The 20,035-nt window shown below is 41.5% G+C and overlaps 1 protein-coding gene across 2 annotated transcripts in view; it reads left to right on the top strand.

The window, feature by feature from the left end:
- Window positions 1-20,035, top strand: part of PACS1 (phosphofurin acidic cluster sorting protein 1) — a 146,151-nt gene that overhangs the window by 91,880 nt on the left and 34,236 nt on the right. For both annotated transcript variants that reach the window (XM_043926355.1, XM_043926363.1), the window contains exon 2: window positions 16,426-16,513. In XM_043926355.1, coding sequence (XP_043782290.1) covers window positions 16,426-16,513 — 88 coding nt within the window. The remainder of the gene's footprint in view (window positions 1-16,425; window positions 16,514-20,035) is intronic.

Below are 20,035 nucleotides of genomic sequence, written 5' to 3'. Positions count from 1 at the left end.
CTCACAACCATATATGACCGCTGGAAAGACCATAGCCTTGACCATATGTACCTTTGCTGGCAAGGTAATGTCTCTGCTTTTCAACACGCTGTCTATGCTCAGTTGCTCAGTTGTGTCTGACACTTTGCCACCCCATGGACTGTAGCCCCTTAGGCTTCTCTGTCCATGAGATTTTCCAGGCAAGAATACTGGAGTGGGTTGCCAGGCTTTCCTGCAGTGATTTTAGAGCTCAAGAAGAGGAAATCTGTCACTGTTTCCACCTTTTTTCCTTCTATTTGCCTTGAAATGATGGGGCCGGATGCCATGATCTTAGTTTTTTAATATTTAGTTTTAAGCTGGCTTTTTCACTCTCCTCCTTCACCTTCATCAAGAGGTTCTTTACTTCCTCTTCACTTTATGCCATTAGAGTGGTATCATCTGCATATCTGAGGTTGTTGATGTTTCTCCTGCCAAACTTAATAATAAGACAGACAACCCAATTTTTAAATGGGCAAAATATCTGAATAGACATTTCACTAAAGATATGGTAAATAAGTACATGAAAAGATACTCATCATTATAAGCAAATTAGTCACTGGGGAAATGTAAATTAGCCATTAAGGAAATGCAAATTAAAACCACAATGAGATACCACTTCACACTCTCTAAAATAGCCATAGTCAAAAAGGTAGACAGTAATGAATGTTTGTGAGGTTGTTGAGAAAACAGGAACCTCAGACATTGCTGGTGGGAATACACAATGGCACAACCACTTTGGAAAATACTTTGTTGATTTATTAAGAAGCTGAACATCAATTTACCATTGACCTAGCAGTTCCACTGGTCATACATACCTAAGAGAGTTGAAAACATGATCCACAGAAAGATACTTCTCTGATTTTGGCAACTTTAATCTAGAACTGGGCTTCCCTGGTAGCTCAGCTAGTAAAGAATGTACCTGCAATGCAGGAGACCCCAGTTCAATTCCTGGGTTGGGAAGATCCCCTGGAGGAGGGATAGGCTATCCACTCCAGTATTCATGGACTTCCCTGGTGGCTCATATGGTAAAGAATACGCCTGCAATGTGGGAGACCGGGGCTCAAGCCCTGGGTTGGGAAGAACCCCTGGAGGAGGGCATGGCAACCCACTCCAGTATTCTTGTCTGGAGAATCCCCATGGACAGAGGAGCCTGGCGGGCTGCAGTCCTTGGGGTCACAGAGTTGGACGCACTGAGTGACTGAGCACGGCAATCTAGAGCTGATTTAATCTAAAACCAGTTATTGTATTCTTTATTCTAAAGTCAGCCACTAAGAGACGTTACTTATCCTTTTTTATTTTTTGCTTGCCTGGAATTGACACTGCTTGGTGAATTGGGTCTGTGACTAATCAAGTAGTCTGTATAGAAACTCCCACTCAGTTTTCAAGGACAGAACTCTAGAAAGTATGTTCACTCATTCAACAGTATGTCCAGTGCTATGAGCTGGACTCTCCGTTAGGTGCCTGGATTGGTGCCTCTGATTGGTGCCTGCTATGGTGAGCTTCAACAGCATTGTCAGTGTCCTCACTGAACCTGGTTATGCTCAGTTGCTTAGTCTTGTCTGACTCTATGCTCCCTCAAGGATTGTATTTTGCCAGGCTCCTTTGTCCATGGGATTTTTCTAGGCAAGAAGACTGGAGTAGGTAGCCATTCCCTTCTCCAGGGGATCTTTTCAACCCAGGAATCAAACCCAAGTCTCCTGCGTCTCCTCTACTGATAGGCGGGTTCTTAACCACTAGCACCATTGGCCTGGTTGGGAGACATATTAATTGAAGCTGCAGGATACCAGATATAATCAAAAGATCTGTGTAACCACAAGGTAAAGAAGCTGAAGGGATGCAGGAGTGTAGGTAGGCTGCTTAGGAGGCTGTTGCAGAAGTAGGTTATGATGTCTTAGAGTTGGTCAGTGCTGGTGACAATGGGAAGAAATGGATTTGAGAACCCTTTGGAGGCATCGTTGACAGCCCTTGGTAATGGTTGGGTTGTGAAGGCAGGGGAGTGAGAGCTAATGTAGGTCACTCCTAGATTTCTTCTTTGCTTTATAGAATGGACTGTGACCAGTGGAAAGGAGGAAGTTTACTGAGGAGAGTTTGGTTTTTGAACATGTTGAGTTTGAGATGCTATTGATACTTCAAAGGAGAACTGCCAGCCAGTAAGCAGTTGAATATACAGTCCATGGAGTCACAGAGTTGGACACGACTAAGCAACTTTCACAGGCTGTTGAATATACAAGTCTCATGATTGGAGGAGATATGTAACTTACAAATTGTCTCTGTAGGTGCTTATGTATAGGTCTGCAGTCTTATGGTAAAATTCTCCATCTTTTCATCTCCCTTTTCCTAACTTTCTCCTGTCTGTTTTTTTTAAAACCAGATTAATATTGTTATTTTTAGGTGTGTTTCAGCTGCCACTTAACATCTGGATCATCTTTGGGTCTCTGTCAGTCTGTTTTTTTCCCCTTGTTTTTCAGTGGTGTGGTCCTGTCTTTCACCATGTCTAGTAATGTCAGGCTTTGCAAACAAAAGTAATTGTAGGAGCTCCAGGTGACGATATTCTTGTCCGGACAGGATCACTTTTCCCTCTGCTGGGCTGATGATGTTATCAGCAACTAGACTACATGGAAGTTGAATTTGCATCTCTGCTGAGGCTCAGATTCACTAACGTCTGGTTCTCCCCAGCCCTCCAGGGTTTTCCAGAAACCCTTATGTGTTCTCAGGACCCTTTTCCCTGGTAGAGCTCACATTCTTTATGTAACAAAACTGCTTTTCAGGAGATTTCTGCTTAGCTCTTTACTGTCTCACGCACCCTCAGTATTCAGCAAATGTCCTTAGAGAAAACCTGGCAGTTTTGTTTGAAGATTTGAAGCCTCCATTTTGCTGGCGTCTGACGCAAAGCCCAGGTTCTCTGCCTCCTGCTCATGTTCAGAATCTGTAATTTACTGCAGAAGTCAACTCCCTTCTTAAGATTCTCTTCTTATGGCCCCTCCGGATGCTCTCTACTACTTTAAAACAGACCATTCCTGTGTTCCAGCCAGCTTTTCCCGTTGTTCTTGGCAGGAGTGCTGATCTGCTGCAGCTTCTCCATTCTTCTGTGAAGTGGAAGTCCAGCTTCTCATCCTGTGAGCTCCTTAAGGGTGGGAATTTTGTGTATTTTGTTTCCCTTGAAAAATCCCTTAAGAATATTAGTACGTGGTGGATGCTTAAGAAAAATTTAGTGAGTGAATGCACCCAAACATCTTGGCCTCATTTTTAGATCTGCTTCATCTTTTCCTGGGTCTTGAACCAGAGTGCTCTCTAGTTATTCTTATTAAATATTGAGTATTCTACTGAATATTGTGTAAATATATAAGAATATTTATAAAATATATAAAATTTATAAAATATATATAAATATATACATAATATACAAATTTATATATAAAATATATAAATTTATAAATTATATACTATATATTTGTAAAATATAAAATATTTATAAAAATATATATTTAAATAAAATATAAAATATATACTATACTAAAATATATACTATTTTATAAAATATTTATAAAATATATAAAATATTAAAAATACATATAATATATACTATAAAATATATACCATATAAATCATTTTACAACAAATACCCGAAAACCTCCTACGCAATTTAAGAAATCATTCTGAGTTCCTTGTGTTCCTCTTCTGTTGCATCCTTTCCCCTCCCTATCAGAGGTAACTAACCGCTATCCTCAGTAAAGAATTCTTTCTGTCATTCACTTGAGTATTTGTCTCCATGAACAGTGTATTGTTTAGAGTTGTGTGTTCTGAGCTTTATGTACATGGAATCATATTAACTGTATTCTCTTTTCTTACTGTTGTGTATATCTGTAATTCATTCGTTTCCATTGATGTGTATGTAGTATTCCATTGTATTACTGTGTGTGCATGTATGTTGATAGATATTTGTTGTGGTAACCAATTTTTTGTTTGATCTTTTTTGTTTGTTTGGATTTTTTTTTATGGGGGTACAAATCTTCATGCTAAAAGCATGTCTTCTGGTGGGTTATAGCTATATTAATATTTACTACAAATTAAAATAGAAATATTTATTAATTTATTAAAATAGAAATAATTTTAAAATAAAATAGTAAGGTAAAAGTTAAAATTTTTCTGAAAGAAAAACTACAGCTTCTGAAACAAAAAGATTAATGAAAAATATGGCATTGTTGCACATTTTTGTCACAACTCTTTATTGACTTTATGAAAACTGATTTCTTGCATCTGCTTCTGCATTCAGATTTGTTACAGTATCACACACGAGTGGAAGACACTTTCACAGTTAGGTGAGAACGAGAGTGAAATAAGAAGCAACATCTTAGAACTATTTTGAAATTAGTTTTGACCTCACATACCTCCCGGAAGGACCCCCTGAGTTCCAGACCGTACTTAGAGAACCACTGATCTAGGGTCTGTTTGTAGACTCTACCACAGGGAATGTGCATTCTTCAGCTTTGCTTTGTAAAGCCAACTCTGCCAAAGTAGATGGACCAAGTTGCCCTCCCACCAGCAATGTTTAATTGTTCTGATCACTCTAATCACAGCACTTGATATTGTCAGATTTAGAATTTTTACTATGCTGGTGACTGTGAAATAGTATCTCACTGTGGTTTGGTTTGCATTTTCCTTGTTACTGATTGGTTTGGGCATCTTTTTATGTGTTTATTAGTTATCTGCTTTCCTTTTCTGTTAAGTGAGAAGCGTTAGTCACTCAGTCATGTCTGACTCTTTGCGACGCCACAGACTGTAGCCAACCAGGCTGCTCTGTCCATGGAATTCTCCAGGCAAAAATACTGGAGTGGATTGCCATCCTGTTGAGTGTCTATCTAGTATTTTTCAGCTGTAAATCATGTTTCATTCTACCTTGTAAAGTGAGATAAAATGTTTTTTGTTAAAACACTCATTACAGAGTCAAATTGACCATTTTCATTACATTTTTTTTTAAGTTGAACAGTTATTTTAACATGTGAGGGAGATATTTGACATTTCAATATTGTTTAAGCTTCTCCTTGATTTCTTCAAGGAGCTGTTAAGTAGCACTTTTGCAGAGGAGAACATGAGTCTGGTTTGGTTTGGTATAATATTCAGCTTTTAGCATCTATACTCATTCTAATTCAAAGAGCTTTCTGTTTTTCATATCTCATCTCTTAGAGCCTGTAAAATGGACATAGTGCATTCAGCTCCAGTATTCTGGGATATTAACCTATTTTGTCTAATTTTTACCCTTTGTTTCAGTTATATGAATCGGCTTAGAATTATTAATAGTTTGATGGATCTTTTTTTCCATCATTTAAACCATACTTTTAAACTTAAGTGCCCTTTAGTGATTATAGCCCTCTGATTTTTTTTATTGAAGTATAGTTGATATACAAGCATACAATATGGTGATTCACAGTTTTTAAAGTTATACTTCATTTATAGTTGTTGCACAATATATGCTTGTAGCTTATTTTATATTTGCTTGTACCTCTTAATCCCCTACCCCTATATTGCCTCCCCCCACTGGTAACCACTCACTTATTCTCTATATCCATGAGTCTGCTTTTTTGTTATATTCACTAGTTTGCTGTATATTTTCAATTCCACATCTAAATGACATCACACAGTATTTGTCTTTGGCTTATTTCACTCAGCATAACACACTCCAAGTCCATCCATGTTGTATTTCTCTGACGATTGATGATGTTGAGCATCTTTTCATGCACCTATTGTATAGCCTTCTGATTTCTGCTCAGCCTGTTTCTTTTACAACAAAGTGTTTATTTTTTAACTTAAGAATTTTCAAAACTAGAAAAAATAAAATGGTGATCTCCTACGTAGGTACCCCTGTCACCTAGTTTTAGTAATTATCACTATTAAAAAAATCTCCGGAAAAAAAAAAACTCCGAAAATGGGCATATATTTTTTGGTAGGAAAAATAAATATTTTTAATGTAAACAATACCAAAAAACTTAAAGAAAACGATAAGAGTAAGGTGGAATTCCACTTCCCAGCAATGACCACTATAAAAATTTGTTGAAATGATTTTCCGTTTGTATGAAAACTGAATGTTAGAAATGTTAACAAAAATGGAAGTATACTATAATTATTATATTTTCTTAATTTAATATGTATAGATCTACATCGTTCCTTCTAGAAACTATACATTGCTTCTTATATAAATAAGATATTTATTAATCAGTTCCCTATATGCACTGCTCTATCTTCTCACATAAATTTCTAAAAGTGGGATTATACTTTCAAAAGGTATCAGTTCAGTTCAGTTGCTCAGTTGTGTCTGCCTCCTCGTGACCTCATGGACTGCAGCATGCCAGGCTTCCCTGTGTATCACCAACTCCTGGACCTTATTCAAACTCATGTCCATCGAGTCAGTGATGCCATCCAACCATCTCATTCTCTGTTTTCTCCTTCTTCTCCCGCCTTCAATCTTTCCCAACATCAGGGTCTTTTCCTATGAGTCAGTTCTTCACATCAGGTAACCAAAGTATTGGAGTTTCAGCTTTAGCATCAGTCCTTCCAATGAATATTCAGGACTGATTTCCCTTAGAATGGACTGGTTTGATCTCCTTGCAGTCCAAGGGACACTCAAGAGTCTTCTCCAGCACCACAGTTCAAAAGCATCAATTCTTCGGCATTCAGCTTTCTTTGTAGTCCAACCCTCACATCCGTACGTGACTACTGGAAAAACCATAGCTTTGACTAGATGGACCTTTGTTGGCAAAATAATGTCTCTGCTTTTTAATATGCTATCTAGGTTGCTAATAGCTTTTTGTCCAAGGAGCAAGCCTCTTTTGATTTCATGGCTACAGTCTACGAAATCTGCAGTGATTTTGGAGCCCAAGAGAATAAGTGTGTCACTGTTTCCATTGTTTTCCCCATCTGGTTGCCATGAAGTGATGAGACCGGATGCCATGATCTTAGTTTTCTGAATGTTGAGTTTTAAGCCAACTTTTTCACTCTCCTCTTTTACCTTCATCAGAAGGCTCTTTAGTTCTTTGCTTTCTGCCATTAGAGTGGTGTCATCAACATATCTGAGGTTATTGATATTTCTCCCAGCAATCTTGATTCCAGCTTGTGCTTCATCCAGCCAAGCATTTCTCATAATGTACTCTGCATATAAGTTAAATAAGCAGGGTGACAGTATACAGCCTTAACATATTCCTTTCCTGATTTGGAATCAGTCTGTTGTTCCATGTCCAGTTCTAACTGTTGCTTCTTGACCTACATACAGATTTCTCAGGAGGCAGGTCAGGTGGTCTGGTATTCCCATCTCTTGAATTTTCCACAGTTGGTTGTGATCCACACAGTCAAAGGCTTTGGTGTAGTCAATAAAACAAAAGTAGATAATTTTCTGGAACTTTCTTGCTTTTTTAATGATCCATCGGTTGTTGGCAATTTGATCTCTGGTTCCTCTGCCTTTTCTAAATCCAGCTTGAACATGTGGAAGTTCATGGTTCACGTACAGTTGAAGCCTGACTTGGAGAATTTTGAGCATTACTTTACTAGCGTGTGAGATGAGTGCAATTGTGTGGCAGTTTGAACATTCTTTGGCATTGCCTTTCTTTGGGATTAAAATGAAAACTGACCTTTTCCAGTCCTGTGATCACTGCTGAGTTTTCCAAATTTGTTGGCATATTGAGTGCAACACTTTCACAGCATCGTCTTTTAGGATTTGAAAGAGCTCAACTGAAATTCCATCACCTCCACTAGCTTTGTTTGTAGTGATGCTTTCTAAGGCACCCTTGACTTCACATTCCAGGATGTCTGGCTCTAGGTGAGTGATCACACCATTGTGATTATCTGGGTCGTGAAGATCTTTTTTGTACAGTTCTTCTGAAAGGTATACATATTAAAAATTTAATGCTTATTATGAAACTGCTCTCTAAAAATGAAAATCTCTAGTAGGTTTCATTTAGTACATTAGAGTGCCTTTTCCCTGTATTTCCCAACCCTGGGTCTCATCACTTTTTCTCATTCTTTCAGTATAGTTGTTATTTTTATATCTGATTAATAATAAAATTAAATACCTGTTTATGTTTTTTCACCACTCCTTTTTCTTTTTCTGTGAATTGCCTATTAATGTCCTCTGCCAATTTTTATTTTGAAATTTTTTTCTATTGATTTGTAATAACTCTTTGCATATTAAAGTTTTGACCTTATATCATAAATACTTTTCATGTTAATTGTTAAAATCTTTAAATCTCTTTGGATACTTCTAAATTTCTGTTTTATTATTTACTCTATAGAAGTTTTTGATTTTTATGTGTGTCAGTCAGTTCCTCTGTGGGTTCTGATTTGGTGTGATGCTTAGAAAGCCCTTTCCCACCAGAAGATTATTTTTTAAATTGTCCATGTTTTCTTCTAATACTTTTATGGCTTTCTTTTTTCTATTTGAATCTTTAATCCATCTGAAATTTACTTTGAGTAAGGAACAAGACGGAGATTCATCATTGTTTTTGTTCAAATAGCTAGCCAGTTTTCTAATGCTATTTATTAATTAATTTATCTATTGCTTACATAGAGTAAATTCTTATTTATACTTGGCCTAATTGTTTTTAATGTTTATTTACCTGTTTACTTCTTTATCTGGTCTTAGTTGGGGTGTGCAGGCTAAGTAGTTGCAGTGCTCGGGCTTAGTTGCTCCACAGCCTGTGGAATTAAGATCCCCAGCCAGACATTAAACCTCTGTCGCTTGCATTGTAAGGCCGATTCATAACCACTGGACCACGAGGGGAGGTTCCCTATACTTGGCCTAATTTTGGACTCTGTTCCCTTCCATTGATCTCTTTGTATATTCTTTTCCCAACAACAAGGTATTTTCATTACTTCAGCTTTAGAATACATGTTAATATCCTATTGGGTGAAGCCCTCTTCTTTATTCTTTTTTCCCCTAGAAGAAATTTTTAAAGCCTACAGAAAAGTAGAAGAGTTTAGTGCAGCTCCATATATGTTAATTTCCTACATTAAACAATTATTAAAATTTGGTCCCATTTTTTTTCTGAAGCACTTTGAAGTTAATTAGGAAGTCATTTCCTACTTGAATGCTGCAGCAGGCATCTCTCCTTACTTTCCAATTATACTTAATTATTGGTTAGCGTGTGCATTAAGGAAGCTTTTGGTTTTTGTGTATTTAATATTTTCTTAATGACTCCACTAGCTTTTTGGTTCATTCTCTTGAGTTCTAGAACACAGTCACACACCTGCAAATGGGATAGCTTTGTCCCCTCCTTTCAGCTTTTTATATCATTTTTTTCTGATTACTTCACCCAACTTTTCAGACCAGTTTTATATAAACAGCAGAGATAGGCCCATATATTGTTCCTGGCTCTGGTCTCTCAGCTTCAGTCCTGATGCTAACTATATGAAAAGCATATATATTTAAAGTTTATGTTAAGGAAGTATTTTTTTTAGGAATTATTTTTCTATTGTTCTTTTTCCAAGGGTCTTTTAAAAATTAGGAATCCGTGTTGAATTTTGCCAAATCCATTTTTAGCATCTAATAAAATAATTGTATTTTTTCTTTTGCACTTATTAACGTGATAACATGTGTTAATAAGTCCCTAATACTCAGCCATGCTTGCTTTGGGAGTCTTCCGTGGAAGGTCTATTTTTGTTTTCATGTATTTTGTTGGTTCTTGCCCCTGTTATTTTTGGCTGCACCCTGGAGAGTTTTGTTTGTTTGGTTTTGTTCTTCCCACACGTGCCCTCTGCCTCTGTCACTGAAACAACGTGGATTAAGGGGTTGTCACAGTGAGGGGCTGTAATTTAAGTGACTGGGGCTTGTCCGACGCTGACAGCATGCACCCTTTCTGAGCACTTCTGATGTGCCAGGCTCTGTGCTGGCTGCTTTCCCCATTCGTTAGTCCACACAGCAGTTCTGTTTTATAGATGAGAAATATACACTTAAGTCTCTTCTGTATTACTAAGGAGCTGCGGACTTGAGAATTTTTTTTTTTTTGAGGGAGAATCTGATCCTTTTCAAAAAAATATTTATTTATTTATTTGGCTGCACCGAGTTTTAGTTGCAGAATATTGGATCTTAATTGTGGCATGTGGGGTCTTTTAGTTGTGGCGTGCGTGATCTAGTTCCCTGACAAGGGATCGAACCCTGGGCGCCCTGTATTGGGAGCACAGAGTCTTAGCCACTGGACCCCTGGGGAAGTCCTAGACCCGAGAATTCTCAAGTCTGACTTGAATAGAAAAGGCCCTCCTCCCCACCTCACCCTGCATCCGAGGCCTGTTTTCCCATCCAGAAGAGTCTCATCAAGGACGTTGTAGAAAGAGGGGAAAACATTGTAAATCTTGTTGGCTTGTGCAAGTGATTGGCATTTATACCCTAAAGATAACAATATGCTGAGTAGCTGAAAATTAGGGGTTTACTCACAACCCGACGGTCCTCTGCTTCCCAGAGTCACGTCCGATGGCCTGGAGCATCTTCCTGGATTCCGTTTCCTGTTTGGGTCTAAATTTTTCTCATCCTCTGGTGTTTCTCCGTTTGAACAGTGTCTCGTGCCATCTGATTTCTTGTGAGACAGTCAGACAGGAAATCTTTTTTCCTCTCATCCGTTCATGGTAAAATCTCCTCTCCTCTATATCTCCTTCAACCCATCTCTTCCACGTTGTGCCTTTCAGGATGATGATTTAGTTGCTTTACTCTTTAAAAATCCGCTTTAGGGTTGCTCATTTTATCTTTTATTATTTTTTTAAGATTTGTTAATGTGTGCGTTAATTTTGGCTCTTCATTGCTGTGCCCAGGCTTTTCTTTAGCTGCGGTGAGTGGGGGCTACTCTCTGGTTGCGGTGTGTGAGCGTCTCACTGCCGTGGCTTCTCGTGTTGCAGGGCGCGGGCTCTAAGGGCACACGGGCTTCAGTAGTTGTGGCTCGCGGGTTCTAGAGCGCAGATCAGTAGCTGCGGTGCACGGGCTTAGTTGCCACAAGGCGTGTGAGATCTTAGTTCCTGGAGCAGGGATCGAACCCTGCATTGGCAGGCAGATTCTTAACCACTCGACCACCTGGAAAGCCCTAAGATTACTCATTTTAAAATAATAACGCCTTCATTGCTGTGCACAGACTTTTCTCTAGTTGTGGTGCCTTAGTTAGTTGTTTCACAGTCAAAATTATGCAATTTCATGTGAAATAATGAGTTCAGTATCTACATAGTCAAGTAACCTCTTAAGCCGTAAAAAACACTGCTCAGAAATTTGCCTTTTGTGTTCTGGTTTTTGAAGCTCATGGAGACTTCCACAGTGCCGTGTTAAAATGGAGACAGTTACAGAAATGGAGAGTTAGTCTCACAGAGGAAAAGCTTTCCTGTAATTTTTTTCTACTGGTGTGCTCTTTATCTTGATAAATGCGGGTTGGAGGGGGTAAGGCAGAGCTTACTCTTCTCATTTTAGGATTAAAGATCTGCAGGGGGGAGAGGCAAGGCTTGCTCGTGTGACGCAGCCATTTCTTGGGACAAAAGAGTAACCCAGGCCACTTGGCGTCTAGTCCAGCGTTTATCTGCTCTGGTCCCACAAGGACCGTCTATTTGATGCAGAGACAGGATTTTCAGTGTTTTATTTCATCCAGATCTCTGTTTCTCCTTTCTTCTCCCTTTTTCTGTCCAAAACATGGCCACTGCACTGTTCGCTGATAGCCTGTCAGGAAGGAGATGGGGGCTGCGAAGGAGTATGAAACTGTTTCTCTCCTGCTGAGCCGGTCCAGTTCCAGTTTGCTTGGGAATAAGTTTGAAACAGCTGTTAAATGCAGACTGGGGATCATTTGTAGATATCACTTAAGGTGGTTTCTGTTTTATCTTACAGCAGAGTACAAACTAGAATAATTTAGAAGGTTTTTAAAGATTCTTAATATATTTTTGTTCCCTTTGCTACCTAGTTGTCAAGCTTTATTCTTTCTTCTTTCAGATTTAGTCCAATAGGATCTAAAAGAAAGCAATTTCTGGAGAGAATTTACTTGGGCTCAGATAACATATCCTGACTGAAACCGTCGCTCCATTACTCATGATCTCCTTTTGTGTAATTTAGCACTTGTATTACGTATGCACTGTTACATTTATTGGTGAACTGTTGGATATACTTAATCTCCATCCTCCCAAGAACTGCTCACAAGCAGAGATTATGCCATCAGTGTTCCTCTGACTTCATCTTCCTGTGCATATTCCCAAATGTTCTCATCCAAACCCCTGTGTGTTCAGTGATATATCCAGGATTCAAACCGGTTTTCACTACCCCCTCTGCTCCCAGACTCCAAACATCTGTCATCTGTAGTTTTGCACTACTGTAGTTGCTTCCTCACTCTCAACTTTTTCCCCTTTTCCTTTTCTTCCCTTCATTCTGCCCTAGTAGAACAGCTAAAAGAAGCCTATTGAAGAGCCTATGTCTCTCTCACCTAAAGCCAGTGAGTGGCTCCCCATTTCTAACAGAGTAAGAGCCAGATCTTTACTGGTGTGGAAAAATGGATGAAAGCAGGAGTATGATCGGGGAAGACCTTACTGCATAAGAAGTGTCCAACCAATAAAAACATAGGCTAACAGAAAACCCTACGATCAGCATCTAACTCAGTCTTGTGTTTGTTGAGACACCTTCAGTCAGAATGTCCTGCCAGGCTCAGTCATCCTCAGAGCTCCATCTGCGGCTGTTTCAGTCAGTATTGTGTGAGTGTGGGTTTAAGGAGAAATGTGTCTTATTTAATCAGAGTTTTTCTGTTAAGATATATGTTGAAAATACTTACTTGTAATTAAAATAATTTCTTCTGATTGTCAAATAAGTGCCTTGCACTGGTTTTAATTGACTTCTGGACTAAGATAAACTTGAGTTTGCGCCTTGGCTCAACCACTTTGTTGTGTGACCCTGGGCAAGTCTCTTAATCCTTCTCGACATCCTTGTCTGTACGGTGGGTATAGTACCCACATCTTAGAATTACTGTAAGACTTACGTGAGAATGGGGGTTTTCCAGGTGGCTCAGTGGTAAAGAATCCGCCTGTCAATGCAGGAGATGGAGGAGACATTGGCTTAATTCCCTCGGTGGGGAAGATCTCCTGGAGGAGGAAATAGCAACCCACTCCAGTACTCTTGCTGGGGGAAGTCCTGTGGACAGAGGAGCCTGGCGGGCTCTAGTCCATGGGGTCACAAAAGAGTTGGACACGACTGACCGAGCATGCACACATGCAGATGCTTAATGAGTTACAGACATTTTTCTTACGCTGTGAAGAACTGGAATACATTTACGTCCCCACATCCCCTTGAGTGATACCACTAAAAACAAACAACTAAAAAGACCTATTGAACTCACTGCCAATAGTATGGAAATCATATGTGGTGTGTCTGGTTTCTGAGCGAGCATTAAACACATCCAGTCTTGCTGTTAATCAGTGTTTTGTTATCTAAGGGACTGAATCATTCTTGGCTTTCTTGTTAACATCAGGTGCTGTGGCATACAGGTTTGTTCATTGATTCACCAAATATTTATTGGTCTGTAGTGTGTTTTTCCTTCCTGAAAAGGATTCCACCATATTGCCCGCAGTGTTTTATATGTTGTGTGAAAGGAGAGATGGTCCGGCGTCTTACGGGGCATAAAATTGCTGAGGACAGGAGTGTCGTGTCGGTCATTGCTTGTGTTCCCTACCGGGCCGTCCTCACGAGGCTGTGGACCGCATCCTCCCAACTCCCACCATCGCAGTGCCTGGTCAGGCGATGCTCACTCGCGTGTGGCATGTGTCAGAGAGTGAAGGATGGCAAGCAGAGACAGAAACACACATGTTCCCAGTTTACTCCTGTGGCTCTTCTTCTTAGAGTGAGTTTATCTAGCACCAATGCATCCGTTTGTAGGTGCTTTGAAAGCGAAAGTGTCAGTGACTCAGTTATGTCTGACTCTTTGTAACCCCATGGACTGTAGCCCGCCAGGCTCCTCTGTCCATGGGATTTCCCAGGCAAGAATACTCAAGTGGGGAGCCATTCCCGTCTCCAGGGGATCTTCCCATCCCAGTGGCACCCGGGTCTCCTGCATTGGCAGGTGGATTCTTTACCATCTGAGCCACCAGGGAAGCCCCTGCTTTGAAACAAACAAAAACATAACTTATCAGAAGCATTCATAATTAACAGCCTTAGATGATGAACAAAATTGGGAATATCCGGTCTCTTCCATGTTGTTCATCCTTTCTCTTTCCTTTCCTTTCCTTGTCGTGTTCCCTTTCCTTTCCAGCAAGGCTTGGAAATCAGCTAAACAGTGTAGTTAGTTACATTTCTTAATCGTCAACTATGTGAAGTATAGCAATCCCTTGGGTGTTGACAGCACCAGAGTTCCTTTCGGCCAGCACATTTCTACTCTGAAGGGAAAGGAGAAACAAATGATGCTGCGGGTAGTCATTGATGGGGCAGGGGGCGGGGGGCAAGCAGGAACTTGCGGTGATTCCTACTTCACAGACCTGAGCGTGTTTCAGGAGCTCCAGTCAGTGACAGAGCAGGCAGCCGTGTCAGGGGGGCCTCAGGGGCAAAGTGTATTAGCGCCACAGCTGCTGTAACAGAAGACCACGGACATAGTGACGTAAAACAAAACCCACATTTATTTTCATGATTCTGGAGAGCAAAAGTCCAAAATGGATTTCACTGGGCCAAATTCAAGGTGGTGGCGTGGCTGCATTTCTTCTGGAGGCTCCAGGGAATCATCGGTTTTCTTGCTTTTCCAGCATCTAGAGGCCACCTACATTCCATGGCCCCGAACCCGGGGGTTTTTCCATCTTCAGAGCCAGACACACATCACTCTGACTTCTGCTTCTGTGGTCATATCTCATTCTTTGACTTCGGCCTGCCTGCCTACCCCTTAGAAAGACTTATAAGTCTATAGACAATCGAGAATCGCCTCCCCACCTCGGCATCCTTAACACCATCTTTGGAGTTCCTTTTGCCATGAAAAAGATTTCCAGGTTCTGAGGATTAGGGGGTATTATTTGCTTACCACGAGGAGACTGGAGTTGAGAATACAGTTCTGTCACTCACTGGCTGTGGGCGTTTAGCTGAGTCATGACTGTTTAGAGTCCGTTTCCTCCTCTGTGGGTTCAGCAGTGAGCCTTCCCCACCCAGCCACCCCACCCCCTTCACACACACACACACACACACGGAGTCATGTTTGTGAAGTCTGGATGAAATAATATATATGAAAACACCTAACAGACTTTCTTTTAGTTGATTTTTGATTGTGACTCAAAGCAAAAGGAAAGAAAGAAATTTATTTGCTCCCTTCAGAAGTTACCAGATCTTAGCCAAGCATTTGGGGCAAGGGTGAATTGAGTTCTGTTGATCTGGATTTGTTCCCTTTTTTTTTTTTTTTTCATGAATCTCTTCAACACATATTCTTGTTTACCTGGTTTTCCCTAGAGGCCCTGTTAGGAAGTTGTTAAACTTCATTAACAAATATTTGCCGAGTGGCCGTCGTGTGCCCTGCCCTTTGGTAGAAGGCCCAGAGGTGAGCGAGTCTGGGCACCAGAGGAGCGGAGGTGATTTCAGGGCGACTGGAGCTTAGAGCGTGAGGAGGGAGCACAAAGATGAGACGAGCTGGGAAGCAGGGGGAAAATGAGCGCAGGACGGAGTCGGGGGCCTCAGGACCTGACTCGGGTCAGCAGCATCCCCCGTGTGCCCCTCAGCCCTCCAGAGGTGAGAGGAAAAGGGCATGAACCACTCAGCCCAGGAGCTGAGAGGCAGCGTCTGAGGTTCCCTCCCGGCTCCCCCTGCCTCCAGGGTCATCCTCCCTGGGTCATCCTCCAGGGTCGTCCTGCCTTGGAGGCCAAGGTCGAGTCAGACTAGAGATGCTGAGACTCCAGAGTGAGGGACAGCCCTGTCGCTTTTAATTAAGGGGTATGTCCTCATCGTGGCCCTGAAGAGTTTCTCCATGTTTGATGCGAAGTTTGGCTGAAATCGAACCAGTGGTCTTTGAAAGCGTTTCCTGCCAAAAGGCTTCTGTTCTGTTTGTGTGGATCATCTCCTTGTTGATAAAGATTTGCATCTGTAAGTGTCTCGGGTGATTAGGCCGAAAGGTAGAGGAGGAGCTGGGCAAGCAAAGTAAACATTGATGCCCCCAACCCCGGTCTACTCCCCCCTCCCACTGAAACTGCTCCTACATATCAGGAGTGAAAAGGCATGTTGGTATTTGCTGGAGATAAAGGGACACCCACAAAAGTTCGCAGAACAATATACCTTTTGACCCTGAGCAAGTACAAAAGTTAAATAAGAAGAGTGCTCTTTTACTGACGATGGACACAGTAAAGAGCGTTCTAACTTTCTTCCTCTAGGTAAAGCAGCATTTCTGCAACAGATGGTGTATCTCTTTTCTCATAAGTTCCTTACCTTTGACTGGATCTTCTTTCTCTAAATTTTTCTAGGCTGTTCAGCTTGACCCTGAAGAAACTCGTCATGCTAAAAGAAATGGACAAAGATCTTAATTCGGTGGTCATCGCTGTGAAGCTGCAGGTGAGCTGAGCATGATTGTTTGCTCAGGGCCCACGGAAGCTGGATAACCTTGTGCCCACTGTCAGGGCTTCAGAGATGCTGGTAGGAGACCAGCATCCCTTGCTGAGTCCTTCACTCAGCAAAGAAGATGGAACTGTGGGAAGGTGGTCCAGCTCACGAAATACTGAATCCCGGTTCTGCCTCTTAGTTAAAGCACTCAGTCTCTTTAGGTCTCAGTTTCTTTGTCTGAAGGATAAAAGTGGCTCTCCCTGCCCTGCCTATTAACAGGATTAGCATGAAGATCAAGAAATTCAGAAATTACTAGGATGGCAAGTGTAGGTTTCAGTCTTATTCCTGGGATTTCTGGGTATAAGCAGATACATGGGTTGGGGAGACAGCTTTGGCGGTTTTCCACAGGGTGAAAGAAATTTATAGGTTATTATTTCAGGCTTGACAGTTTAAAATTTACTGGGATATTTCATCTTCTGAGTAATCCCCACATTTAATTCCTTGAACTCACTCAATATCTCCAAGGGACCCAAAATATTTCACCAAGATGCATACTCTAAGCGTTCTGGAATTTCAGTTTCAAGAGAAACCGAACTCCAGAAAGGTCAGGGGGTCTGTTTGTTGCCAGGTGATTTCCAGGTGGCAGAAGTAGAAAGCAGAGAGCCATCACATGGGTGGTCGTTAAACTGTAACATAGGACCTTCCTTAACCGATGCCTTTTTAATGACGGGTCCCTCTACCTTACTGAGAGTCTGAAGAGCCTCTGGATCCATGAAACGATGGAATTCTTCAGCTTAAGAAGAGTCTATTTGTGATTCATGGAGTTTTGTTTCTTGGAGAAATAGGGAGCTGGATGGCCACTCCCTACTAACCAGGATGTTTGGTTACTGGCTCACCTGTTATGCAGCAGTTTTTTGGCTTTATTAAAACACACGTCTGTAGCATTTTCGTAGTACATGAACCATACACTGAAGTCCTCAGTTCTCTTTCTGAGATAAATACATTATGTTAATTTAGTCCTCGAAACCTGAAACATTTTGGGACTTCCCTGGTGGTCCAGTATAGCGCTAAGACTGTTCTCCCAATGCAGGAGGCCCAGGTCAGGGAGCTGGATGGATCCCACCTGCCACAACTAAAGTTCACATGCCCCAACTGAAGACCCCCAGTGTGGCAGCTAAGACCTGGTGTGGCTACATGGATAAAGACACATTAAAAAAAAAACTTGAAACATTTTAATTACTCCCTGTGTGACTTCTGTGTGCCACTTATATTGAAACTCCCTGTTCATCTCGGTCCATGGTGGTTTTAGTCACTGAGTCGTGTCCCACTCTTGCAGCCCCATGAACTGTGGCCCGCCAGGCTCCTCTGTCCATGTGGTTTCCCAGGCAAGAATACTGGAGTGGGTTGCCATTTCCTTCTCCAGGGGATCTTCCCAGACCCAGGGATTTTTAACCCAGCTCTCCTGCATTGGCTGGCAGATTCTTTACCAACTAAGCCACCAGGGATAATTCCTCCCAATTCTGTGAGACATTCCCAGACACCATGAGGTGAAAAAGCAAGTGAGGGGCCGTGACGGGCAAGTGGAAACTTGTGGTGTCTTTTCCTCCTTTCCCTATTTCGTACTCTTTTCTAGGTCACAGGCAGCGTTCCAGTTTTCAGGAATTATTTCCTTGCTAAAAGCCAGTGCTTTCCAGTACAAACACTGTTGGTGTGGTTTGGAAAGTTCCCTGCTGTTTTTGCCTTCCCTGCAGTTAAACGCCTTTGCCAAAAGAAATAATTTCTTTTCTTTCCTAATCAAATATTTAACATTCTGTAAAATTTTAAATTATACCCAAAAACTACAAATATCCGAAATTTTCTGCTCGACTTCCAAGCAGCTGAAAGTAATTACAGATGTTAATACATTCATTTATCCAGTCACTTATTTATTCATTTACACATTCATCTAATAAATATTTATGGAGCACCTGTTATAGGCTAAGTGTCGTTCTAGGCACAGGAGATTGAGCAGCGAACAAAACAGACCCAAACTCCTGCCTTTAAGGACCTTTACCTGCTGATTGAGCAGCTATCCTCAAAATAGGGTCTGCAGAGCCTGGGCTCCCCAAGACCCCCTCACAGGATACAGGAGGTCAAACCTGTTTTCATGCTAGTGCTGGGACTTGACTTGGCCTTTCCACCTTGTTGACATTTGCACTGAAGTTACAAGCACAGTGGTTGATGAAGCTGTTGCAGGAAGTGGGACCTCCTCCCGGGACGGAGAGCAGGCTCTTGTCTAACAGTTGGAAATGGATTGTCCGAGGAGATACACGTGCTGAAAAAGCAGGAGACTTGATTGGGAAGAGACGCCTGGGCAGAGAGCAGCAGGGTAAGGGAACCCAGGAGGACCGCTCTGCCACGCGGGGCGCAGCGTCGGGTTTTATGGTGATGGGATGAGTTTCCAGGCTGTCTCTGGCCAATCATTCTGACTCAGGGTGCTTCCTGGGGGCGCTTGCATTGCTCAGCCAAGATGGATGCCAGCGAGGGGGACTCAGGGACGTTGGTAGGACGTACGGTCTGGTGTCTCCTTTTGACCTTTCACAAATTCTTCCGGTGGGTGGTGGCTTGTTAGTTCCGTGTTCCTTACCAGGACCTCCTGTGGTAAAATAACTCCCGCGATTGGCTGCTATGGCGCCTGGCCAGGGTGGGCAGTTTCAGGCAGTGTTTCCTCTAACAAAGCAGCTGGTCCTCCCTTCACAGCAGGGCGGCCTCCCCATTGTGTCAGCAGTCACCGTGTGTCCACCGTCGCAGACTGCAAGGAAAAGGGGAAAAGCCAGGTTTGCTTAAGAATGTCCTTGAATGGAGAAGGAAATGGCAACCCACTCCAGTATTCTTGCCTGGAAAAGTCCATGGACAGAGGAGTCTGGCGTGCTGAAGTCCATGGGATTACATGACTGAGCATGTGTGCACAAGGGTGGAGGGAAATGGGTTGGTAGCAATAAAGTGGTAGAACTAAAAAAAAAAAAAAAAAAGAATGTCCTTGAAGAAGGACAGTAAGAATTGTTCATTTATTTTGTCTCAGCCCTGGAGCACATGCCTTTTGAATAGTCTGCGTGATGAAATGGAAATGTGCATACAGCGCTCCTGCTTCACGGAGGAAGCTGCCTGACGACTGAGCTGTGACTTGAAGTATCTGCTTTTTCACAGAACACCATTCATATCAAAAGAAGGGCTTACAGACAAACTTACTCAGACTCAGGAATTTGGAAGATAGTTTCTTGAAAATGAACAGTGTGAGCCTGTCACTTCGAGGGGAGACAACTGAGAATATTTTTGGCCAATAAAATAAATGACATTTGAGTTTTCAAGTGAAGATTAGAATTTTATATATATATATATATATATATATATATATATATGTATGTATGTATATACATGTGTGTGTATATATATACATGTATACACACACACACATATATGGTCCTAACCATTGGACCGCCAGGGAATGCCCAACAATCCACCAAGAATTTCTCTATTTAAAAAAGAAGCATTTAA

The sequence above is a fragment of the Cervus elaphus genome, chromosome 2 (assembly GCF_910594005.1).
Source record: "Cervus elaphus chromosome 2, mCerEla1.1, whole genome shotgun sequence".
Classification (NCBI taxonomy): domain Eukaryota; kingdom Metazoa; phylum Chordata; class Mammalia; order Artiodactyla; family Cervidae; genus Cervus; species Cervus elaphus.
Note: the sequence above shows the minus strand (reverse complement) of the source record. Positions and strands in the feature narration are given on the sequence as shown.